This window comes from Parus major, chromosome 2 (assembly GCF_001522545.3).
Source record: "Parus major isolate Abel chromosome 2, Parus_major1.1, whole genome shotgun sequence".
NCBI classification, from domain to species: Eukaryota; Metazoa; Chordata; class Aves; order Passeriformes; family Paridae; genus Parus; species Parus major.
In genome coordinates this window covers 16,790,241-16,811,110 of record NC_031769.1, presented here as the reverse complement: position 1 = coordinate 16,811,110, position 20,870 = coordinate 16,790,241, and the positions used below count along the sequence as shown (strand labels likewise).

The 20,870-nt window shown below is 36.2% G+C and overlaps 1 protein-coding gene across 6 annotated transcripts in view; it reads right to left on the bottom strand.

Moving 5' to 3' along the window:
- PRTFDC1 (phosphoribosyl transferase domain containing 1) overlaps positions 1-20,870 on the bottom strand; it is a 42,403-nt gene that overhangs the window by 20,996 nt on the left and 537 nt on the right. For 3 of the 6 annotated variants that reach the window (XM_015619564.2, XM_015619569.2, XM_015619565.3), the window contains exons 2-3: positions 17,844-17,950; positions 15,607-15,790 (exon numbers count right to left, since the gene is read on the bottom strand). In XM_015619564.2, the coding sequence (XP_015475050.1) occupies positions 15,607-15,790; positions 17,844-17,950 (291 nt within the window). Of the gene's footprint in view, positions 1-15,606; positions 15,791-17,843; positions 17,951-20,708; positions 20,759-20,870 lie in introns of all 6 variants that reach the window. The other 3 variants (XM_015619566.2, XM_015619568.3, XM_019005796.2) reach the window with 2 other exon arrangements.

The following is a 20,870-nucleotide window of genomic DNA, read 5'->3' as shown; positions in this document are numbered from 1 at the left end:
ATTGATGCATGAGCTAATCTAATCTTCCTACCTATAGGAAGTTAGTCCAATTTTAATAATAGCTCCAGTACCACAATGTGACACTGTGGTTTACTGGTAACACCAGGAAGCTTCATCATTACAAACACCTGAAAAATACACAACACTTGAATTGTCTCCTTTTATTTCATAAATCCAGTGCTCTGAAGCCAAATGTTTTTCCACACGTAAATACTGGGACTCACAATGTGGGTAAAGATCTACTGGAGTAAGGGATTTATAGCTCTTCTTCCCCTCCCAAAGCAGGGCAGGCAGAGGCAGCACTTGGAGGGTCAGAGCTGCCCCCTGTGCAGATGGAACCACACCTGCCCACGCTCACAGCCCAGGCGGCAGAAGTTCAGGGACCTGCAAGCAACACTGCAGATACCTGATCACAAGAAATCTGGCAACCTCAGGAACTATTCATGGTCCTCATGTTTAAATTAATACAACCTTCCTGTATTAACTGTAAGCAAAGGTTGTAGATTTGCCCAGATGAGAATTTCTCCAAGTTTGCATTCTGCAGATCCACCAAAAGACTCCCTGGCTTTCACTCAGACTCCACTCTTCACAAAACTCCCACCCCATAGCTTTGTAAGAGGTCCTTAGCAGTCACTGCTTTAAAAGACAGCTTTTAGACCTTCCTTCACTTTTTCTGCACCGGATCTGGGAGCTTTAGATAAATTTCATGCTGCTCTGATCCGTTTCCTGGGAAACAGAGCTAGAGCAGCAATGAAGGTTACATCCCATACATTTTCTAATATAAGTTTCAATATTTCTTTTATTTTCGTAAAGAAAAACAGGAAAAAAGAAAAGCCCAAACAACACCAAAGCAAGTAACTGATTTCCTCAGAAGATTATTTTAAAACAAAGCAAAAAGTGGAGATCAAGAAGATTTTAAGTTCAGGCTTAAAACCGTTAAGTCTTTTGTTGTAAAGCAAGACAGGTCACTCTTCAAAAGTCAGGCATGTATTCAAGTCAGACTATTATAAGACTATAAAAAGCAGATTGTTTCTAATATCTACCACAGCATGTGTAACCAAGGCACTGACAAAATATTTTTTCATTTCCAAATGAGAAAGTGTAGAATTTCATTAGCAACCAGCACACAAGAATTACTGAAGAGGCAATTTGCCCTTAAGCTGCTAGTTGAGAAAGAGAAAGAGAAAAAAAGATAACAGTGAGGTGCAATGATTAATGAATTTATTTATTTTTCACTAAAAAAACCTCTCTCTTTCAACAGTATTCACAGCAGCACAGTTTCCTTTGCATTTGGTATTTCTGGCTTCAGCTGAAAGGAAGATGCTGAAATAGCATCTTCATTGCTGGCAAGCAGCTAAGCAAACACAAAAGCCATTGAGAGCAGAGGGATCACAGCATCCCGTCAATCTCTGCATTCACACATCGGCTGTTGGGACACAACTGCACACATTTATGAAAATCCTGGTGCTCTGACTGGAGAACGAGTGCCATCAAAGAACAAGGCTGAGTATTCACAGTGCCTAAAAACCATATCATTTTCTACATGATTTTTCCATATGCAGCTCAGAACCCTCCAGCCAAGGTATTTTCCAAAAATTTAAAGAAATTCCTTGCATCACACTGGAGAGCAATTCTCTTGCTAAAAAAAAAAAAATTCAGGTCATTGACTCTAATGCCATTTATAACTATCTACATTTATCACTTAACTCATGTTGTAAAACACATACCTGCCAAACAGCAAGGCTTAATATGACGGTGTGACATTACCCTGATCATAATGTTCACATAGATAATTTGCACACTATGGTTGCCATGGGAACCTCTCAGTGCATTTTTCTGAGTTCTCAGTTTATAATCTCAAAATAACACTGCACTAAATGTTAAGTATAAAGTACAATGAATGTCAGGAAAGGAAAAAATGTTTCATTCAGTACCAATTAATGCCAATTCAGAAATATTTGTTTAATTTTCATGTTCTCAGGTCATTCAGAGCTTCTTTCTTCCTTTGTGATTTGTTCCAACTGATATAATTGAGTCTCTGAGATTTCTTATAAATGCAGAAATATGAATTGCTTAATTTTCTTTCACCCAAAGTTCCTCAATACCTGTTTTCTAAAATCCCTAAACCCTATCAACTCCTTTTTTTTTTAATATTTAACATTAAATATATTGGCTTGGATAGAGATAGCTCTGAATCAGACTGTATTTTGGTTAATGTAGCAAAAAATTTATTGCAGCTGCTTCTGACAAGATGCAATACATTGTGTCCCATCCCCACACCTCATCCCATGCTATATTTCTATTTTTTTTTTTTGTGCTTAATAAATCCGCATTTTCCAGGATAAATCTCAATTTCTTTGGTTTTAATTACTGGGTTGTGGTTTTTCAGTTGTTCATCTTTGTTTTATAATTTTATTTCATTTCAGGAATACTTGATGAATTAAAGCAAGAATGTTATTTCCACCACCATTTTTCATGGCATACAAGATAAAACTTTTGCTTTCTATGTAGATTGGAAATATACATATTTAAATTCCATCTATATTAAGTCATGTGTTTTGAACTGGGTGGGGCACAAAATTATTACATCTCTTTTACATCTCCTGAGATCAACACTTGGACATAGTTCAAGTTACAAGTGAAATGAATTGGGTGGTCTCAGGAAAATTCATTATAAACAGCATTGCTCATCTGAAAATTGCACCAAACTGTGAACATCTGTTACTCTTCTGAAGAAACAGAATCTGGAGTACATTAATATTGGGCTCAGTTAAACAAAGATTCTTTAATCATGGCAAAAAAAGTAGCTTTAACAGAACAGTTTAAATGCATAACTAAATTATGAAATATGGACACAAGGTCATTATCACACATCTAATTATTACAGTCTGCAGAGTTCATATGGAATTTATTTAAAAATGTGGTTACCTTTTTCTCCCAAAATTCATCAGAGAAACTCAAAACAGAGAAGATTGTGGCCACCAGGCCATGTTCTGTGCTGCTTTTGTCACCTTGGGCAATACAGCAGATCCTCCAACCTAAGAATTCCCATTAGGACAGCTCTTTCAGTTCACACCACCATTCCACCTCCTACAACTGGGTTTCCAGGAAGATTTTAACCAAAAAAGAAGTCAATGACAGACCATTCAGTTGTCCCTTGGATCCTAGGATGTAACTAAATTGCTTTGCAACCTGCCTCCTAAGAAATACTTCAAAATATGAGTAAGTTGTTTGGAGAAGTGTTAGTATGGCATCTACAGGATCTGTTAACCTATTTTGACTGATAGTCAAAATAAAGTCAAAATAAGTCAAACTGATATATAAAGTATAGACTATGAAATATTCTCAGTGAATCAGCAGAAGTTGAATTGTAGTATATAATGCTGTACTTAGAAACGACATACACTTGAATCAATACAATTTTGGATTTCTTCTCCCAAGAACAACAGCTAAGAACAAAAGACCCCAAGGGTGTAGAACATGAGCTGTCAATCTTCATGACAGGCAGCTAGAAGGACTATCCAGGCTTAAGTAGGAACATTCAGAGGGCAACTAGTAAGAACTGTTAAGCTGGGTTGAGTGAACTGTTAAGACGAGTGGGAATGATATGGATCACTTCCCAGTAAAGACTGGAAAGTTTGCCTTCCCTTACCCAGAATCAAATGTATATCAAAGGCCAGACTGCAACCTCCGGGGTACACCCACATTCAAAATAGTCAAGTGCCAGGTCACTGATATATTTTTAAGAGGTGCCTTGAATACCTTGCAAACAATCCAACAATGCTGAGCCAAGTGGGAATGGAATCCAGTAAACTGACACACACCCACTGCCAGAACATCCCCCTTCCCCGCAGGGAAGTACAGGTACGTGTGCACTGAAGCACTGACAGCTTTGTGCAGCTCTCAAAGCTTTAAAGCTGCCCTCCTGAGCTGACCACACCACTGACTGTGCTGCACTGAGACTGGCCTTGCTGCTATTGCCAGGAAAACAGATAATAGCAAATTTTAATTTGCTGTAGGTGTATATTTAGCAGAGTTCTAGCTACCACAGTGCAAGATACATTTTACTTCTGTAGGAGTAGATCTACAATATAACTCATGCGAAGATTTACTTATTTTTCATTCTATTTCTTCCTTGTTGTTATTCCTTAACTAAAAGATCCAGCACTCAGGTTTGGAACTGCTTCAAATTCAGGCTAGTCTATCCAGTTCCAAGGAAGGCCAGAGTTTTGCAATGAGGAAGTTGGCTTTGGACAGAGAAAGACAAACAATGAACTTAGTGACAGCAAGGTACTCCTTATCAGATGACTTGTTGTAACACCTGGGTATATTTCTTCCCTACTGTAAAAGCAAGGCAGGTCATTCAGCTGCCAGACAACAGTCTGGGAAACAGTAAGTTATTAAACTTAATAAATGGAATTGCTTGTAATCATCTGTTCAGACACAGCAATTTTATATGTACTAGGACTCCTACATGCCTTCCCTGTATTAAATCCAAGGAAGGTAAGGTATCTTAAAAAAAGGGCCAAACTGTCATAAATCCAAGCAGAATTCAGACCAGTTAACTGGGCTAATAAGGATTATAGACAATAAATTATTTCACTTTTAAAATTCTGATTTAGCAATTAGATTTTATATACTTGCTTAGCATTGGTTAAACGAGTTCTTTTGTTTAAGAACGAAGCAGAAAGATTGCAGCACTACTTATCACCATATGGCAGAAACAGCCCCTGAACATTTAAAAAGATCAGCAAGAACTGAAATCAAGAACACATGATAACAAAGGTTTGGACTTGTATGTATATCAGAAACATAATAAATCCTCAAAACTCAGGTGAGTTTTCACATACTATAGTCTGAGATTTCTTTGTACTCTATCTTATTTTTATTCACTTAAGATAATATTTTAAACATAGAAATTAAATCTCCGTACATTCCAGCATGAGAAAAGGTATTAACAGGGCTCTTCAGTCATGTAAGGTAAGGTTCAGATCACATAATTTTTCTCCAGAGATGGGAAGCAAATAAATTTTAAAACTTAGTGGCAAAGGAAAAATTTAGGAAGCATGCCCTCCAGATCTGCCATAGTCTTACTCAGGTACTCCTTTTGGGCTGCCAGGAGGCATTGCTATGGGTGCCTACCTTTTATGATAGTAATGTAATATCCACACTCTCAGAATAGCAGACTTGGGATGCTTTTCCTCCTCAGCTCCATAAGCCAAAGAGTATAGGGAAAATTTTCCTCCTGCTATGGTAATGCAAAAGTCATTAAGGTCATCAATCATGCTATGGCCAACTGGACTTGGGTAGGAAAATGTCCATTTGGATTCAAATCAATAATAACTGGAGTATCTGTCTTTTGCCCAATTATTGTTTAGTACTAAATGCGTGAACATTACAGCACTGCAACTAGAAGTCATGTTTCCCAGTCTCAACAGAGAATCTTAGCATGCCAGCTTGGACACTACTAGATCCACATGTATGATCTTACCCCATTTCTTAAACTGTGTTGTAAATTCATGATCAAAAGTAAACGAAGATTGTGAAAAAACATATAGTGAGTTTGTAGCTCTGTACTAAAAACCCTGTGTACTTGGGGATTCAGCAAGCACAAGAGAAAACAGCTTTCTCTAGAATAAGCACAAAGTGCTAACCTTCTGACCCTAACTACCCTTAGTTCCTAGAATCTGGTGATAAAACAGTGATAGAAGAAGAATCCTGAACTTTGTCAAATACCCACAGGCTTCGAAAACAGATAAATAGGTAGGCGAATTCACAGAAGATGAGTCTGATAAAAACCTCAAATACTTAGTCCCTTCCAGCAATCTGGAGCTTAGTTTATCATTGACTCTCACAACTCAGTAGCCCTCTCTTCCATACTACTGTATACTCTTCCCTTGGCTAATGACAGCTTGGAAACTTTTAACAGTACACATCTTCTTTATGAATTTTCTTGCAGTTGTTTTATAGTATCCCATCTTTATTTAAATATTTTAACTTCTGTCTATCAAATGAGGTGGGAAAATAATTTTGTATCTGTCACACAGATCAGCACTGCAATTACACAGAAGTTCCTGTTATTGCCATATTCCTTTAGAGTAACCCTTTTGGTCTGGCCTTACAGACCCACTCCCAGGGTGTGATACTGCATGAGCACTACAATGTTATGGTCTGTTTTAAGAAACAGCGTTTAAGATGCCAGTAAAAGCGAGTCATTGAATTCCTTGAGAAAAATTTGAATGCTCCGGCTTGTTTTAATTAATTTTGCCCCATTTCAGATCTTAAGATGAAAAACTCACATATTAAGTGGTACTACTAGCATACAAATAATGTGGTATTTTTTCAATGCATAAACATGTAACAGTACTTTCAAACTCATCAGATCTTATTTTTACAGCAGGATTAGTGACCATTAAGTTCTGAACCTATCTTACACGTAAGATCCTATCTCTCTGTTACTATAAAATCTATGAAGCAGGATGACACACAGTATTGCTGCAAATGCCATAACTTAGTAGTAGCTCAGTGTATTTTTGGCATAATATGAAACAAAACATTTTACTAAAACTAAACTTCAATATTTTAGGCTTTCTAAGAAAGCACTGCTTTACAACAAATACTGCATCCAGGGGAATCTAATTCTTAGAAAAGACAAACAGTTGGATGCTTCTAATAAAATCCCTTTATGCTTTGAATCTGTTCTAAAAGTGGCCAGTTTCAAAAACATCTATAGTCTTAAATGTTAAGATGTTCCTGGAACCTGGATTGCTTAAAAATATCAAAGATTTAAACTCACAAAAAAAACCCTCATATAAAAAAACCTTAAGAAAAAGGAACCTCAGGTCTTAAACTCTGTTTACACATAGTATCTGTACCCTATGAAATATACTTTAATTCAAGACAATTATTTCAAATTTGAAGACATTTTTCAAAAGAAAACATGACAGCTTGTAAGAAAAATGTGACTCTTGGGGAGACAAATTTCTCAATATTAGAAAATACCTCTCTGGAGTTTATATTAGATCTGAAATCCAGAAGAACACAGTACCAACTCAGAACATAGGAAAACGAATTGTTTTTTAATTTAAAAAAAATAATTCCATAGTTAAAAATCATATATCCATATGAAGGAAGGTAATACCTAGGGTGGAAACAATAGATAAAAATGAAAAGTGTCTTTAAAAAGCATGTAGTTAGTTGTTTTAATATGTTCCATAAACACTTTAAAACAATAGTTTGATACTTCTGAGAAGCTGTAGGACAGCTCAGTATCACTCTGCCTTCACTACCACATCTGCTCTAGTTCTGTCCCCATGGCAATCAGGCCACTTCCTACTCAGTTCTCCCTCGCCTGAGTTGTTTGGTTCCCCCAAATCTTTCATATGTGAGTCACTGAAACACTTACTCATACTTTAAAAAAATCACTAAGATTTCAGATGGTGCTAACATATTCAAGTGATGTGTAGGTGTGTTATCTGATGCATACGGTTCCAAAGATCATCCTCTATAAGTAAGTTTTACATTAGAGATAAACTTGGTAACTGACTGTATGATAGACTTATTATGACCTTGCCTGAGCTATGCCCACAAATTAACACCTACTTACATTAGAAGTAGCATCCCAAGACCCTAAGCACAAAATAAAACTTTTTTATTTTAAATAAAACACTTTCTTTGAGCAAGAAATGAATTAAAGCTCTCATATCTCACAACTCTGCCATCATGTTAAACGGAAGCTGTAGGTTCCATGTAGGTGAATGGAGAGCATTTCAAGACCCTGACTTTTAATTTCAGATTTTATTTCATATAGCATGACCTTCTTCAGTTTATCTTAGAACACTATGAAAACTAGGCTGGTACACAAAAATAACTAGCGTTGAAATATCCACACTCCTTTTGATACCTTCAAGGAGCACATCTCAGGTAAAGTGGGTGAGTCTGAGGCTTGCACACATGGTAAGTGAGGGTCCCTTGACTATGGGCAGACTCTTTTTTCCAGCAAGAACTGTGCTGACTAAACCATTTACTGCCCACAAGCTGTCCCCAGCTGCTTGTAAGCCTCCCTCTGGCAGAGGCTACTGAGATACATGTGTGGATCTGGGTTGCTGAGAACAAATCCAGCAAGCTCATGCGGTCCAAATAGAAATTCTCTGATAACTGGTGTTATCTGGGCTGAAACAGGTTAGGGAGTGCTCAGAAGCAGCTGGGCTGGCCAGTGCGACTCCCTGGAGGGCACTGCAGTCCCTGAGGAATGAAATGGAGACAGTCACTGGTCCAGCAGTGCAGGTGCAATCAGGAAAGAGCCCCACCTCCAGTGTCTGAATTTTCACCCCAGGCCACTGTACCTGATGTACAGATTAATCTGGCAGGAGACTTTACTTTCAAAGTGCCTGAATTGTGCTGCTACTCTTGTAACACCACTCACAATTTAACCAAAGAGATGCCATTCTTCTCATTACATTTTTGTGAACTTCTTTTAAAATTTCACCAGCTAGCTGCAAGAATAAGATTTTGGGATGACTTCCACTAGTAACACATTTTTGGCTATTTCTCTGAAAAGTTTGAGTGTCTCTGAGGCTGGTATTTTGCAGTAAGACACAGCTGCATGTTGATGAAAAATATTCTATTTTTAAACAAGTCTTAACACTTGAAAAAGGAATATTTGGACACAGTTTGGAGAACTGTGAATTGTAGTATCTCCAAATGCTCAATTTGCAAAACATGTGATCCATTTCTGCAGTTTATCACCTTTTTAACCATCTCAGGTCTTACTAAATTTCAGAAAATAACCAAAAGTGTACGAGATACAGGGAGAGCAATCTCTCAAAATTTAGATTTTGGAGCATCTTTGGCATGGAGGTCTAAAAGACCTTCTACTCACATGTTTTAGCAGGTCTGAACATCTCATGGAACTTTCACTCAAAAAGATACTACTGCTTTGGGATGTAAATGCTGTTTTATCCATTCATAGAAAAAGTGCACAGAGACAAAATCCCTCTGGGATTTCAAGAAGCAGATTTCACAAATCTCTCATCATTAGCTTGCCCATAAGACATCTCTCTGACAACACTATCTAGTCAACAAAACATATCTCTCAGAACAGCAACAACTTTAAGGTCTAGATCCTTGACATTGGTAACTTCTGTGGACTAAATTATGTCATGTTTCTGCTGCCCATTAGCATCTGAAAGTATATCATGCTGCAGAATTCTCTGTACAGTTGTTCACTGTCTGCAGTGGTGACTGCAAGCAACTACTGAACTGCAGTAGTGACTACAGTGGTGACTGCAACCTATCTGAAATAGGTTAAGAGTATGTTTTAGTTTTTGAATGTCTAGTGCACACACAACCTCTCTGCAAATTAACCACAAATCACTAATTTTCAAATTAAACCACATTTTTGCCTAGACTGAAGTTATTTATTTGCCTGTCAAATGTATAATTCACAGATAATTTGGAGTTCAGTCCCGTGAAATTATGGTAGAACTTGGCTTTAAAGTTGATAGAAATTCATTCTATCAGATAGGCTCCAATTTGTAATTATTCCATGGCTACTCCACATCAGTAAGATGATGCAGCCATCAGCTAAACTGTGTACATGAAACAAAATAAAGAGAACTCACAACCTGTCCAAAATAAAATATGTAAGTATCCTCTTGAATCCTCTTTCATCTCAGCATGTACATTTTTCTCAGGAGATTGTGAGGTATGTTTTCCTGTGTGACACAGCAATGAGCATAAACAATCATTGTAACACTGGTGTAGAGTCTGGGTATAGACATGAATCACTAAATGCAAGCAAGACAGCTGTTTCTTCTGTGTTGTTAAATTAATAGAACCATTTTGAGGTTACTTGCCTTTTCAGGGTCAGGATTTCAACATACTATTTTTAAATGCAAAGTTCATAGTGATCTTAAAAAAGCTAAGTTACATACAATAAAAGTATACTTAATAAGAATAGGTTGTTATGAAAAGTAGGACTGTACATTTTATACCACTCTGATTATAGTCTGATGCCTCATGCTGTTGAGTTTTTTAGGAATTAAGTACATTCATTTGGTGTATGAGAAGAAACCTGCATGGCACAAAATTGGCTCTCCATTTATCAAGCGTTCAACTTACTCATTATAAAATTCCTCTGCTTCCTTACTCCTACAGAAGAGAGATTTAGCAAAACTGTTTACTGAGATGGCTTCATATAGCAAAAACATTCAGATTTCTACTAAACAATGCTTGTTTTGTTGCTTGTTTTCATATTCTTGCAGCACTAATAGTCCTGTTTATGCCAAGACTAATAACCAACAGTTGTAAATATCTTTCAAACAACTGGAGGCTGAAGAGGAAACAGATCATATCAATGGATTTGTTTGTGAACAGAATTCAATGCAACCATTGTGCATGGATTACAATTCAGCAGTCACATTTTCACATTTTTTTATTAGTTATGTTCTGGAAACTATAAATAATGTACTCATTTGAAAGAATTACATGAATTGACCAAATCTGCATAATCCTCTGGAAGTTGCCTCTGAAGTTCATTCATATTTGGAGCATCAAACACATCTCTGGACAATGTGTTCCAGTGCCTCACTAACTGCATCATAAAAAAAAAAAAAGTATCTCCCTTCTATCTAGTTTAAACCTACCCTCTTTCAATTTAAAGGCATTTCCCCTTTTCCTCTCATTCCATGGCCTTGTAAATGTCCCTCTTCACCTTTCTTGTAGGCCCCTTTCAGGTACTGGCTGTCTGCTCTAAGGTCTCCCCAAAGCCTTCTCTTCTCCAGGCTGAACAACCTCAACTGAATCAGTCTGTCTTCCTAGGAGAGGTGCTCCAGACCTGTGGTCATGTATGTAGCCTCCTCCAGACCCCCTCCAACAGATCCTTGTCTTTGCTGTACAGAGGACTCCAGAGCTGGATGCAGTATTCCAGGTGGGGTCTCAAAGTTATTCAAAATAACAGAGTTTGTTATAACAATGTCATTTCAAAATAACAGAGATCACTGCTCTTCTGCCACTTTAGTCCACGCACATAACCAAGCAAATCACAAAAGACTTAAGGAAAAGTAACAATCTCATTCCTACTTTACTTCTCCATGGTTTTCAGTCAAAAAAGGTTATGCCACCACGATTCTCTTGTCCTTCCCCAAGATGTGAGCTTTACTATCATATCTATCATATAACAAACAGTAATTAAGAGAAATAGATAGATATCTATGGATAACCATATGGGAATACATGCATTTTACAAGAACAGGTAGCAATGCATGTAGAAAGCACACTGCTCTGCTTAATAAAAGTGTGTAGTATTTCTCCTCCTTCCATTAGTCCCCATCACCAGTTTCAACAATGACTCTTACCATGATTACTTATCTTTTTAGCTTTCATCATCTATCCACTAAAGAAGTCTTAATTCACATGCATTTACCTTCTCTTCTATTGAGAGGCTGTTGAGAACTTTTCAAGAAAGTCTGCATACTTCCTCTACTTCTTAATTTTTTCAATTCCATTTAAAAATTGAGCTTTGACTTAAAGGTCACATTTGGCATAGCCGTAGAACAGGATTAGGTGATATTGTTTCATCTCTTCGTTGCAGATTAGACTTGCTAAGCCAGAACATCCTCTTCTGTCTGAAGCTGTAATACAACCTTTACCTTTTCAGCTTGTCCTAAATTTTCTCTTCCACACTGAACAAGGAGAAGCTCTAATTATTGTTTACAAACAGTCTGCTCTGCTACTACACTTCTCATACTATGTGTTTTTGCTAAAACATATGCTATTCAGCCCTTCCCTTCATGACATCCACATCCTTCTATTTTTTTGTTCATTCTCTCCTTTGGTTCATCCTCAACCATTCTTTCTTGTCTAGTCCTATCATTTAATTCAAAACACCCTAGTAAAACACCTTGTTAATCAGCTCTTTAATCTCCTACAGTTATTAATATCACAAATGTATTACAGGATTTCTGGATCCACCATCTCTCCTGCTAGGGTTACATTCTCTTTAGATGACATTCCCCAGCTCAACATCTTCCATCATTACTTTTCATCTTTGACTTCAACATACCATGCTTCTGGAAATAATTTTGAATTCTCTTTTCAATCTGAAATCCTCACCTGTTTTCAACTTCAGAACTCCGATTTCCTGTGGAGGAACAATCACTCGGGGAAAACAATCAGCATGGTAAAAATTGAATAGTAAATTTTATTCATCCAGTTTTAAATTCAAAAATCTCTGCAGTCAATTCCACTGTTCCTGACTTATAATAAAATCCAATATCTTAGAACGTAATATCTAAAAAGCTGCCAAATTCTCTCAAATCTCATGTCAGTGTTTCCAGAATACAGTGTTTTCCCCTAAAACTTGGCTTACATCTTTTGATATATTCATCATATTTCACATGAGGACTATTGTAGTGCTTCTTGCTCTACCCACTATCCTTCTTGCCTTGCTGCTCTTGAGTTCATTCAAGAAAGTGTGCTTTTTCTCTTCTCTGCCTTTTAAAACTCAGAGCTGCTGCTTTTCATTCAGATTTCCATCTGGAAAATTGATTTGATTTTCCTCTCCATCTACTTCCTGACTTTTATCATTAATTCTACATGATGCTTCCTATCTGTTTACTCCTGAAATCTTATTTTGTAACTCTCATCTTGGTGCTTTCTTTAAAACTGCTCCTTGTAAAATACAGGAAAGTTTCTCACAAAAATGTAAAAATGTTCAGGTATATATGACAATATTTTACAAACCAGATAAAACCATCCTGATTATGGCAGTACAAGTAGCCACTCATCTTATGAATATCCAGAGAACCTAAATGTACTATGCTTTTTTTTTCCAACCAATTCATTTGCATGAAGAAATCTAACAAAGAAGATACATGCCCAGCTTTCAGCTACTTAATATGAAAGAAATCCTAACATACTAATTAAGTATAAATTCTAAAGTCTAAATTCTGTAATATTATGACAGGTTTGAAAAATGAAGAGCCATATAAAACTGGTCATATTTGCAATCTCCTTTTCCTGTAACCATGTCTGCATGCCAAACAGCAAAGTACAACATTTTCCACTGATACTTGGCAATTAAGGGGTACTTTCACTGATGCCAAGATCTGACTCTGGGTCACAATTACAGCCCATTTTTGCTATTCTATTAAACCAAGAAATCCCACTTTGAATTACAACCCCTAAAAATCAACTAACCTTTCAATAGTGAAGCTGGAATGAGACAATACAAAAATCCCATGAGTTTGAGCTGAAATTAGTTGCTGGATTTAAACAGCTTGAGGGGGGAAGGGAGGCATGTCTGAAGGAAGCATATTGAGACCAGCAGGACTCCCTTCAGGAGAGAAAGAGAGAACAGTTAGTAAAAGGATGCAGGATAAATAATGTGAGAAGAATGGTGTCTGTAAAATGTAAAAGGGATAAAAAGACAGAGCAGTAATAAGTCTTACTAGAAAGTGGAACAGAAAACACAGAGGAAAGCAAAGGAGTGGAACTGGTGATGCTCCAAGATTTTAAGTAGAGTCTTATCTCTAGATAAGCTGTAATTGTTGTCTCTGATTAAAGTGTAAAATACCAAAAAAAAAAATGTTATTACAGAATAAACTGTCATGGAGATTTGGGAGTTTCATATAAGGCTGGAATAAAGAGTCACTCAGACCAGGTACAGTGAGTTCCTGAAGTGATTTCAGCCCAGCTAAACTGACAAGGGGACATTCTCCAAAACCTGCAATTGCACAGGACACAATAGTAACTCAGATGCAAAGGATGGCGGGTAGTGGTACTGGTGCTTTAGTCAGCATTACGTTTATGCATATCTCATGGACTGCATCTACCAATATTAATGTCATTTCAAATTTCTGCTGCAGCATCATTCAGCTTCTCAAGACCAAACAGGTATCAAGCACTAAATCCAAGCACTAAATCAAGGACAGCTTCAGTCTCTAAATACATTACACCTGTTTGGCAGTACATATAAGAAAAAAGAATATATTTTCAAAAAAGCAGATGCAGGCACTAGTTATTGGGAAGGTGGTATCTTTCTGATACAGCATGAGGCTATGACCCAAAATATGCACAGCCACTAAATGCTAGGAAATTGACTTAGTATTGGACTAAGTATTGGTAAGTGCACCCTCACATAATAAAATTCTTAGTGCTGTTTCAGCTTGATATAACATGCTTTTACATTATTTCCTAAGCTAAAGATGTGAAAATTTCCACATTTTTGCAGTACACATCTTCTGCCACTCATTGGTTATGGGTTAGTATGGCTAATAAGATTGGACCCTGAGGAAAGAAATTTTACAACCACGATATCTTCATACTGGATAAGAGCTAACTCTGTAGGAAAATCATGTGCATTAGCTATATGCCAGATGCAAAATAAAACCCAGTTTAAGTAATTCCACTATTTGCTCAGCAGTGTTACTGAAGTGCTATTATAACTATGCAAAAAAAAAATTTAGTAAAATTTCCATGTGCCATTATGTGAGATAAATATTATAAATTATTATTTCTGTAATGCTGCTAATACTAATATTTCTAATACTGCTAGAAATTATATAATATTAGTATTTCACACGTGCTTCATAGAACTAACTAATTCTTGAAACAGAAGTCCCAGGACCAAATCCTAACCAAATGGCTATAAAAGGCTCTCATTCACTTTTTTCCACACTGAAAAAAAGTCAGACCAGATGTGTGAAAGTTAGGAACAGTTTATAGTCACTGGGTTCAGAAGAAAACGCCAGCCAACAACCTGTGGAAAAGATGTAGAGTTATTGTGGGAACTACTGGACATAGCAAGCTGCTTTTCTGCAAAACACCGTATTATCACTCTATTTATTAGTGTACTTCCTCAGACATTTCTACAACAAATTACTTATAGAAATGCTCCCTCACTACGGAACATGCACTGCAAGGTAGAATATAAATTTATAACTGCTACAATAAGAACTTTCAGTTAGAGATCCAAAAAAATGCTGGTCATCTCATTACCATATCTTCAGTGACACAGATGAATCATTATTGCATAATTTCTTCTGAAGATAACAGGAGGGCTTGATGATTACTTCAACACTGGATTTGATTGAATAGCTTTTTTCATTTTCTTGTAGAGCACTATCATCATCTGGTGGTATATTTTGCTACTATATAAACTGCATGCTATGAAGACGAAAGCATTTCATTTACTTAGCATTAAAAATTTAGAAGGAGACGTAGATTTACCACCTTGCAGTTACGCCAAAATATGCGGGGGTGGAAAATGCAGTAACATGAAATTAACTTGACAGAACTGCTGAGGATTTTGTGAACAAACAAGATGCCAACATTTTACATGAATGAAATTTGAATATGACTCTGTCCAGAAGTAAAAGACAGACTAAATAAAACAACAGAGCTCAAGGATGCTTCATATCCTTATTCAAACTATCAACAAAGTATAAGGAATATGAGTTTTTAAGAAAACCTCAGAGGTTTTTTCAAACAAAAATACTTTTCACATAGTTTTTCTTATAATTGGAGGTGGAGATCGCACATGCAAAAGTCACCTATTTATTATGACACTCAACCAGAATGTACATAAATCAGTTGTTGACTTACGTGGTAACTTTTCAGTCTAACAAAATCGACTTTCATGGAGATGAACCTTTCTGAATTTCTGCTAAGATTTTTAAAGTGCTCCACAAGATCAGCACAGAACTTGTAGCCACCTTTGAGGACACAGAGAACCACAATATCATTGTCTCCAATATCTTGCATAATATCTTTTGCCAGTCGTTCTGTCCTGGGCACAAAAAAAAATTAGGGATAAAATAACTTTAGGTGAAGATGCTTTAAGTTCATGGTACACTTTACAAACACTATGGTGAGTACAAAGCTTGACTGGCATTGCTTAAGTATCCTGACTTCACAGAATCACAGAATGATTTAAGTTGGAAAAGACCTTCAAGATCATCGAGTCCATCCTTTGGCTGATCACCACAAAGTCAGCTAGACCACAGTAAGTGCCAGGTCCAGCCATTGCTTGAACACCTCCAGGAATGGTGACTCTACCACCTTTCAGGACAGTCCATTCCAATGCTTGACTGGCTTTGGATCCAGCTCACAGACAGCAGATACAGAGTGATGGATGCAAGATGCAAAGCACATGAATGGGGTTAACCCTAAATGCATAAATTCCCCATCTATACAAACAGAACCTACACATCTCTGCATATTTTTGGCTCATAAATATATCAGAGACTCGAGAGACAAGAATGTGAGCTAGCCTTGCATTTTACCTCACAGGCATTAGCAGAATAAAATATACCTGTACAAAGCCCTAACTTGTTATGTTAGTTACTGCATAAGAACAACAAATTAAGTGAAAGACAGGGAAGAATATTTGAAAATCTTGTGCTGATTGGCTTTGAAAGATGCTACCCCTATGATTTTAATAAAAATATACATAAAAACTAGAAAGCAATAGAGCATCAGTGAAAAGCTCATAAAGAGCATATACTATCACTATTCTGTACAGCTCACTGTTTTATACAGCAGAAGAGAGGACTGCAAAGAGCTTCAGTGACTTGTTCAAAGTCACACACAGGCAAATAATTAGGCAAATGCTCCAATGAACATGGAATTGTGGGGTTCCCAACCAAACCTATCCTCTCTTTGACAATTCTGCATTGCAAACACAATATGGCAGATGATTGGAAAAAAAAGATACACATTTCTGCCCTGCAATGCTACATATATTTTCAAGATAAAAATAATAACGTTTAATATTAAAAATAAATGTAAATAATAAATATTAACTTTAGAATTAGCATTTCTAGACCTACAATAATAATAATAATAATAATAATAATAATAATAATAATAATAATAATAATAATAATAATAATAATAATAATAATAATAATAAGTGGGTCATTTCTAGATGTAATGCAGTATCAACAGAAAACATTTGATGTTTTGAGGAAAAACAGCTCAGTGCATTACATTCTGTAAATACACTGGAAACTCCTTTGATAGCTCTCTGAATTAGATTAGTAGTTTTAATGAGAGTAGACTTGTAGACAGGATACAATTTATTAAATAATCCTATAATTTATCCTATGTCTTTTATTATTACATTTTTCAGTTTTGGCTGATTTTTTCTTTCTTTACCAACTGTAATACAGAAATCAATTTGCATAAGCACATGGGCTGAAATCTGTTCATGGAGCAGAGAAGAATAAGCTCTAGACTGAAGATAATATATTAAGTATGAGAAACAGCTGTTGCTTCATTTCCACATCTTTTATTTTTAATGCTCTAGTAAATTCCATATAGCAATAATTATATTTTTATAAAATATTTTTGATATGAGATATCATATCAAATCTCATATATTTTTGATATGAGAAATAGAAGATATTAGAAATATTAGATCATCTCATTTGATGTGAAATACACAATCCTTCTAGTGTTGTAAGAATAAGGATCACTTACTTTACTGAAGATTAATAAAATAGTCTTTCATCAACTTTTATGAAGTCTGAAAATGGGGAAAACCCCTCATTAAGAAACATTTCTTTGATGAATTTTTGTTTTTTATATTGTTCCTCAGATTGTTTGCAGCTGAAATTTCCAGGAATTCCAAAGACTACTTTGTATGTTAAAAGTGTAGGTACTCCAGCACAGACAAAAATGTATTAATTTAAATTTCTAAATAAAAATATCCAAGTTTTTAACTTATAATATTTTAAGACAAAGATCATACATGCACTTTATATGGATGACAGCCTTTATAATAAAGAACAATACTACTGACCAAACAATTTATTTAGTAACATTCAAGCTACACATACCTGTCAACAATAATGCCATGTGGAATGAGCACATATTCCAGGTCTCCATAGTAGTGCTGAGGATAAGTAAATAAATCCAGACTGTATCCAGGCCAATTGTCTGAAATCTGAATATCAAATAGTACTGTCAAGAACACTTCATGGTGTTTCACATTATGTAACTGATACAAAATCAGCATTCTAGTACACATTCTATTGGATGAATTTGTGTATCATACTTTCTTCCAGTTACAATTTACTACTTTGTTTTTCCCATTAATTATTTTGCTCCTCAGTATAACTCAGAAATCAAATGCTACAGCTTTTTCCCCATAGAGTGTGGGAAATGTCACTTGAAATTACAAACAACTGGATAGACAAAGGAAATATTTAATACTAAACTAGCAGCTAAAATAAATTTCTAAGCACTTTTAAACTCAAAGTGCAAATATAATATTGCCAGTAAGAAGGAATTCTCCAATGGAAGAATGGATGGCAAAATTAGAAGTCATAAAATTCTATATTAAATTTGTGTATTTCTAGTTTAAAATTACTTAAAGTCATAAACAAATAGCTAAGTGTTCTGCAGATGAAACATCACATGTAGAGAATAATCTATGTGGTTCATGGATGATATCTGTACAAATCTGTGAAAAGCTGTACTTCTTGCAAAAGGTGAGGTTCTTAATTTAGATGTCATCAAAGATAAGTGATTACAAAATGTTTGCATCTCACCTCACTATAAAACTAGTTTGTAAATCCGTATATTTACAGAAACAATATTTTACAGACTTAACATACATTGGTTTTTTTTAAGTATCAGAATACAGAGATTAGATCTCAAAACATACAATGGTGGTAGAGCTTCAGAAGGTCAAAAATCAGCCAACAGTTGAAGGCTTCAGAAAGCTATGAAATGCAAAGTCACCAGTACAAAAACTAAACAAACTCCAAAATAAAAGTTTTCCCTATTCCTTATGAAAGACAAGACCTGCAGGTTCATGAGGTATCTTGAAATCATTACAAAGCTTTGCTTCAATACTGGTTCAGGATAAAAAGCAACACTTACTGTTTTCCTTACAATCATATTCCTGAGGTCACACATAGCTTGGCTAAGGAATCTTGAGTACAAGGAAAAATGGTGACAAACCTGCCACTGTGCAGTTCATGTCTTAATGGCATTTTTGCTACAGATAGTCTTTAAAGGGCCATCACTGAAACCAGCCTACACTTACCATTCTACAGTAGAGCAATAAACGGTTTCTCACAATTTTGGCTAAGATAACATATTTTATGTTGAACTGTTCCTCCACATCCTCCACATCCCCACTTTAACTCAGACACAGCCCTGGCTCATGTTGTACTGAAACACTGTTCTTCCTTGTGGATTTTGGGTTGCTTGGGGGCCTTTTTTTTTGTATATTCATTGATAGCTACAGACACCTTGACTGTTATGTTTTCTTAAATCTACCCAAAAATTTCTGCATAAAAGAAGTTATTTGTTGGCAACTGCCACTGAATATTTGCCCATGAAGGGCATGACTGGGAGATCACTGGAATCAATGAAAGCTTTTCCCCTGACTTACACAAGCCTTGAAATTACACAAAAGAAAAAAAGTTACTTAGTTGTGTTCCTCATTTCCATAGAAACAGGAGATTATAAATATCCTCCTTGGCGAGGTTTCTAATTAGAGGCAAATCTTGCTCCAAAAACACTGCTAGTCGGCCTGGAAAGACTATTTTCCCATCCACTTTTTCAGTGTGTGGCGGGGCTGAAGCTTTTTAAAGATTTTGTAGCAATGAACAGTTTGTTCAAAGCATTTTAATGCAAACTGAAACAATTTCATTAAGAATTACAAACACCCACTAGCAATCCCTGTCAGTGTTGTTTACTTCTGCACTCTTGTTGAATCGAATGGTTTCAGCGTGATGCAGAAGATCAAATTAAATGGATAGAAATTGCTTCAGAACTCATATAAACCAGTAACTTTTACTTGGGTTACAGTAAGTCCTTTATAAAACAGGATCAGGATGAAATTTTGATTCTCTCATTTATCCTTCGGGTTCTCTTGAACAACAGAACATAAATAGTGTAACTCTACAATAATATTGAAGTTCTTGTTCACAAGTGCTTGCTGGCATTTCATAAATAAGATGAAATTCACATATTCTTTCAAATTAATTATTTGTCTGATATAATAAGCCTATTTCATACTCTCCTTTCTTTTAAACAGGCACTTTTAAAATTCAGGCTTTGCATGTTTGAATAGCCCAGCAGATATTCTTCAGTAAGTCTTTAAAAAAGTTGATGTGAATGAATATAAAAAGGAATACAAATACATGGCAATATCCAAAAGTGTTCCCTCAAGGCCTAAGAGAGAAGCTGAAGACATTCAATTGCAACACCCTTAGAAGAATGTTGTTTGTTTTCTCATCTGGCAAAGTGAGCACAGGTGAGGTTGAGCTCAGTCCTCACCTCCAAGAACAAGAAGAAAGAAACAAAGTGCAGTTTTTGTAACTTAAATGATGCTGCAGTGGACTCACTGCTGGTTGGGTTTTTGGGGAGTTGAGCAGAAAAAATTAAACCAGTGCAGCAGAACATGGTCACGCACATTCTTTGCAATAACCTCGTGTTGCTCTGGTGATATGCAGTCACCCACTTAAGGAATGTCATTTATTACACAGGTGTCAGGAGAGTGGTTGATGTGCGTTGTTTCCAGACAGACCTCGAACACACAGAGACAGGTCCTTCAGAAGAAGAATGAGGGGACGTTGGAGTGGACAGTGCAACCACAGCCTGCGCAGAGGGCCCTGGGCCATGATCTGGGCAGCTGACCCGTGAACTTTCTGTTAAAATCCTAATGCCACATTAAAATAAGAACATACCTAAGGTGGTGGCAGTGATGGCATTTGCTTCACAGGAGAATCTGGTGTGTCTATCAGAATAAGGATCACATTCATTCATTTTTGCACCATTTATCCATCCCTACAGGCACTCCAAACGCACTGCCAAAGTTCAGGCTGTTTTCCACCCCAGAAGAACAAGAA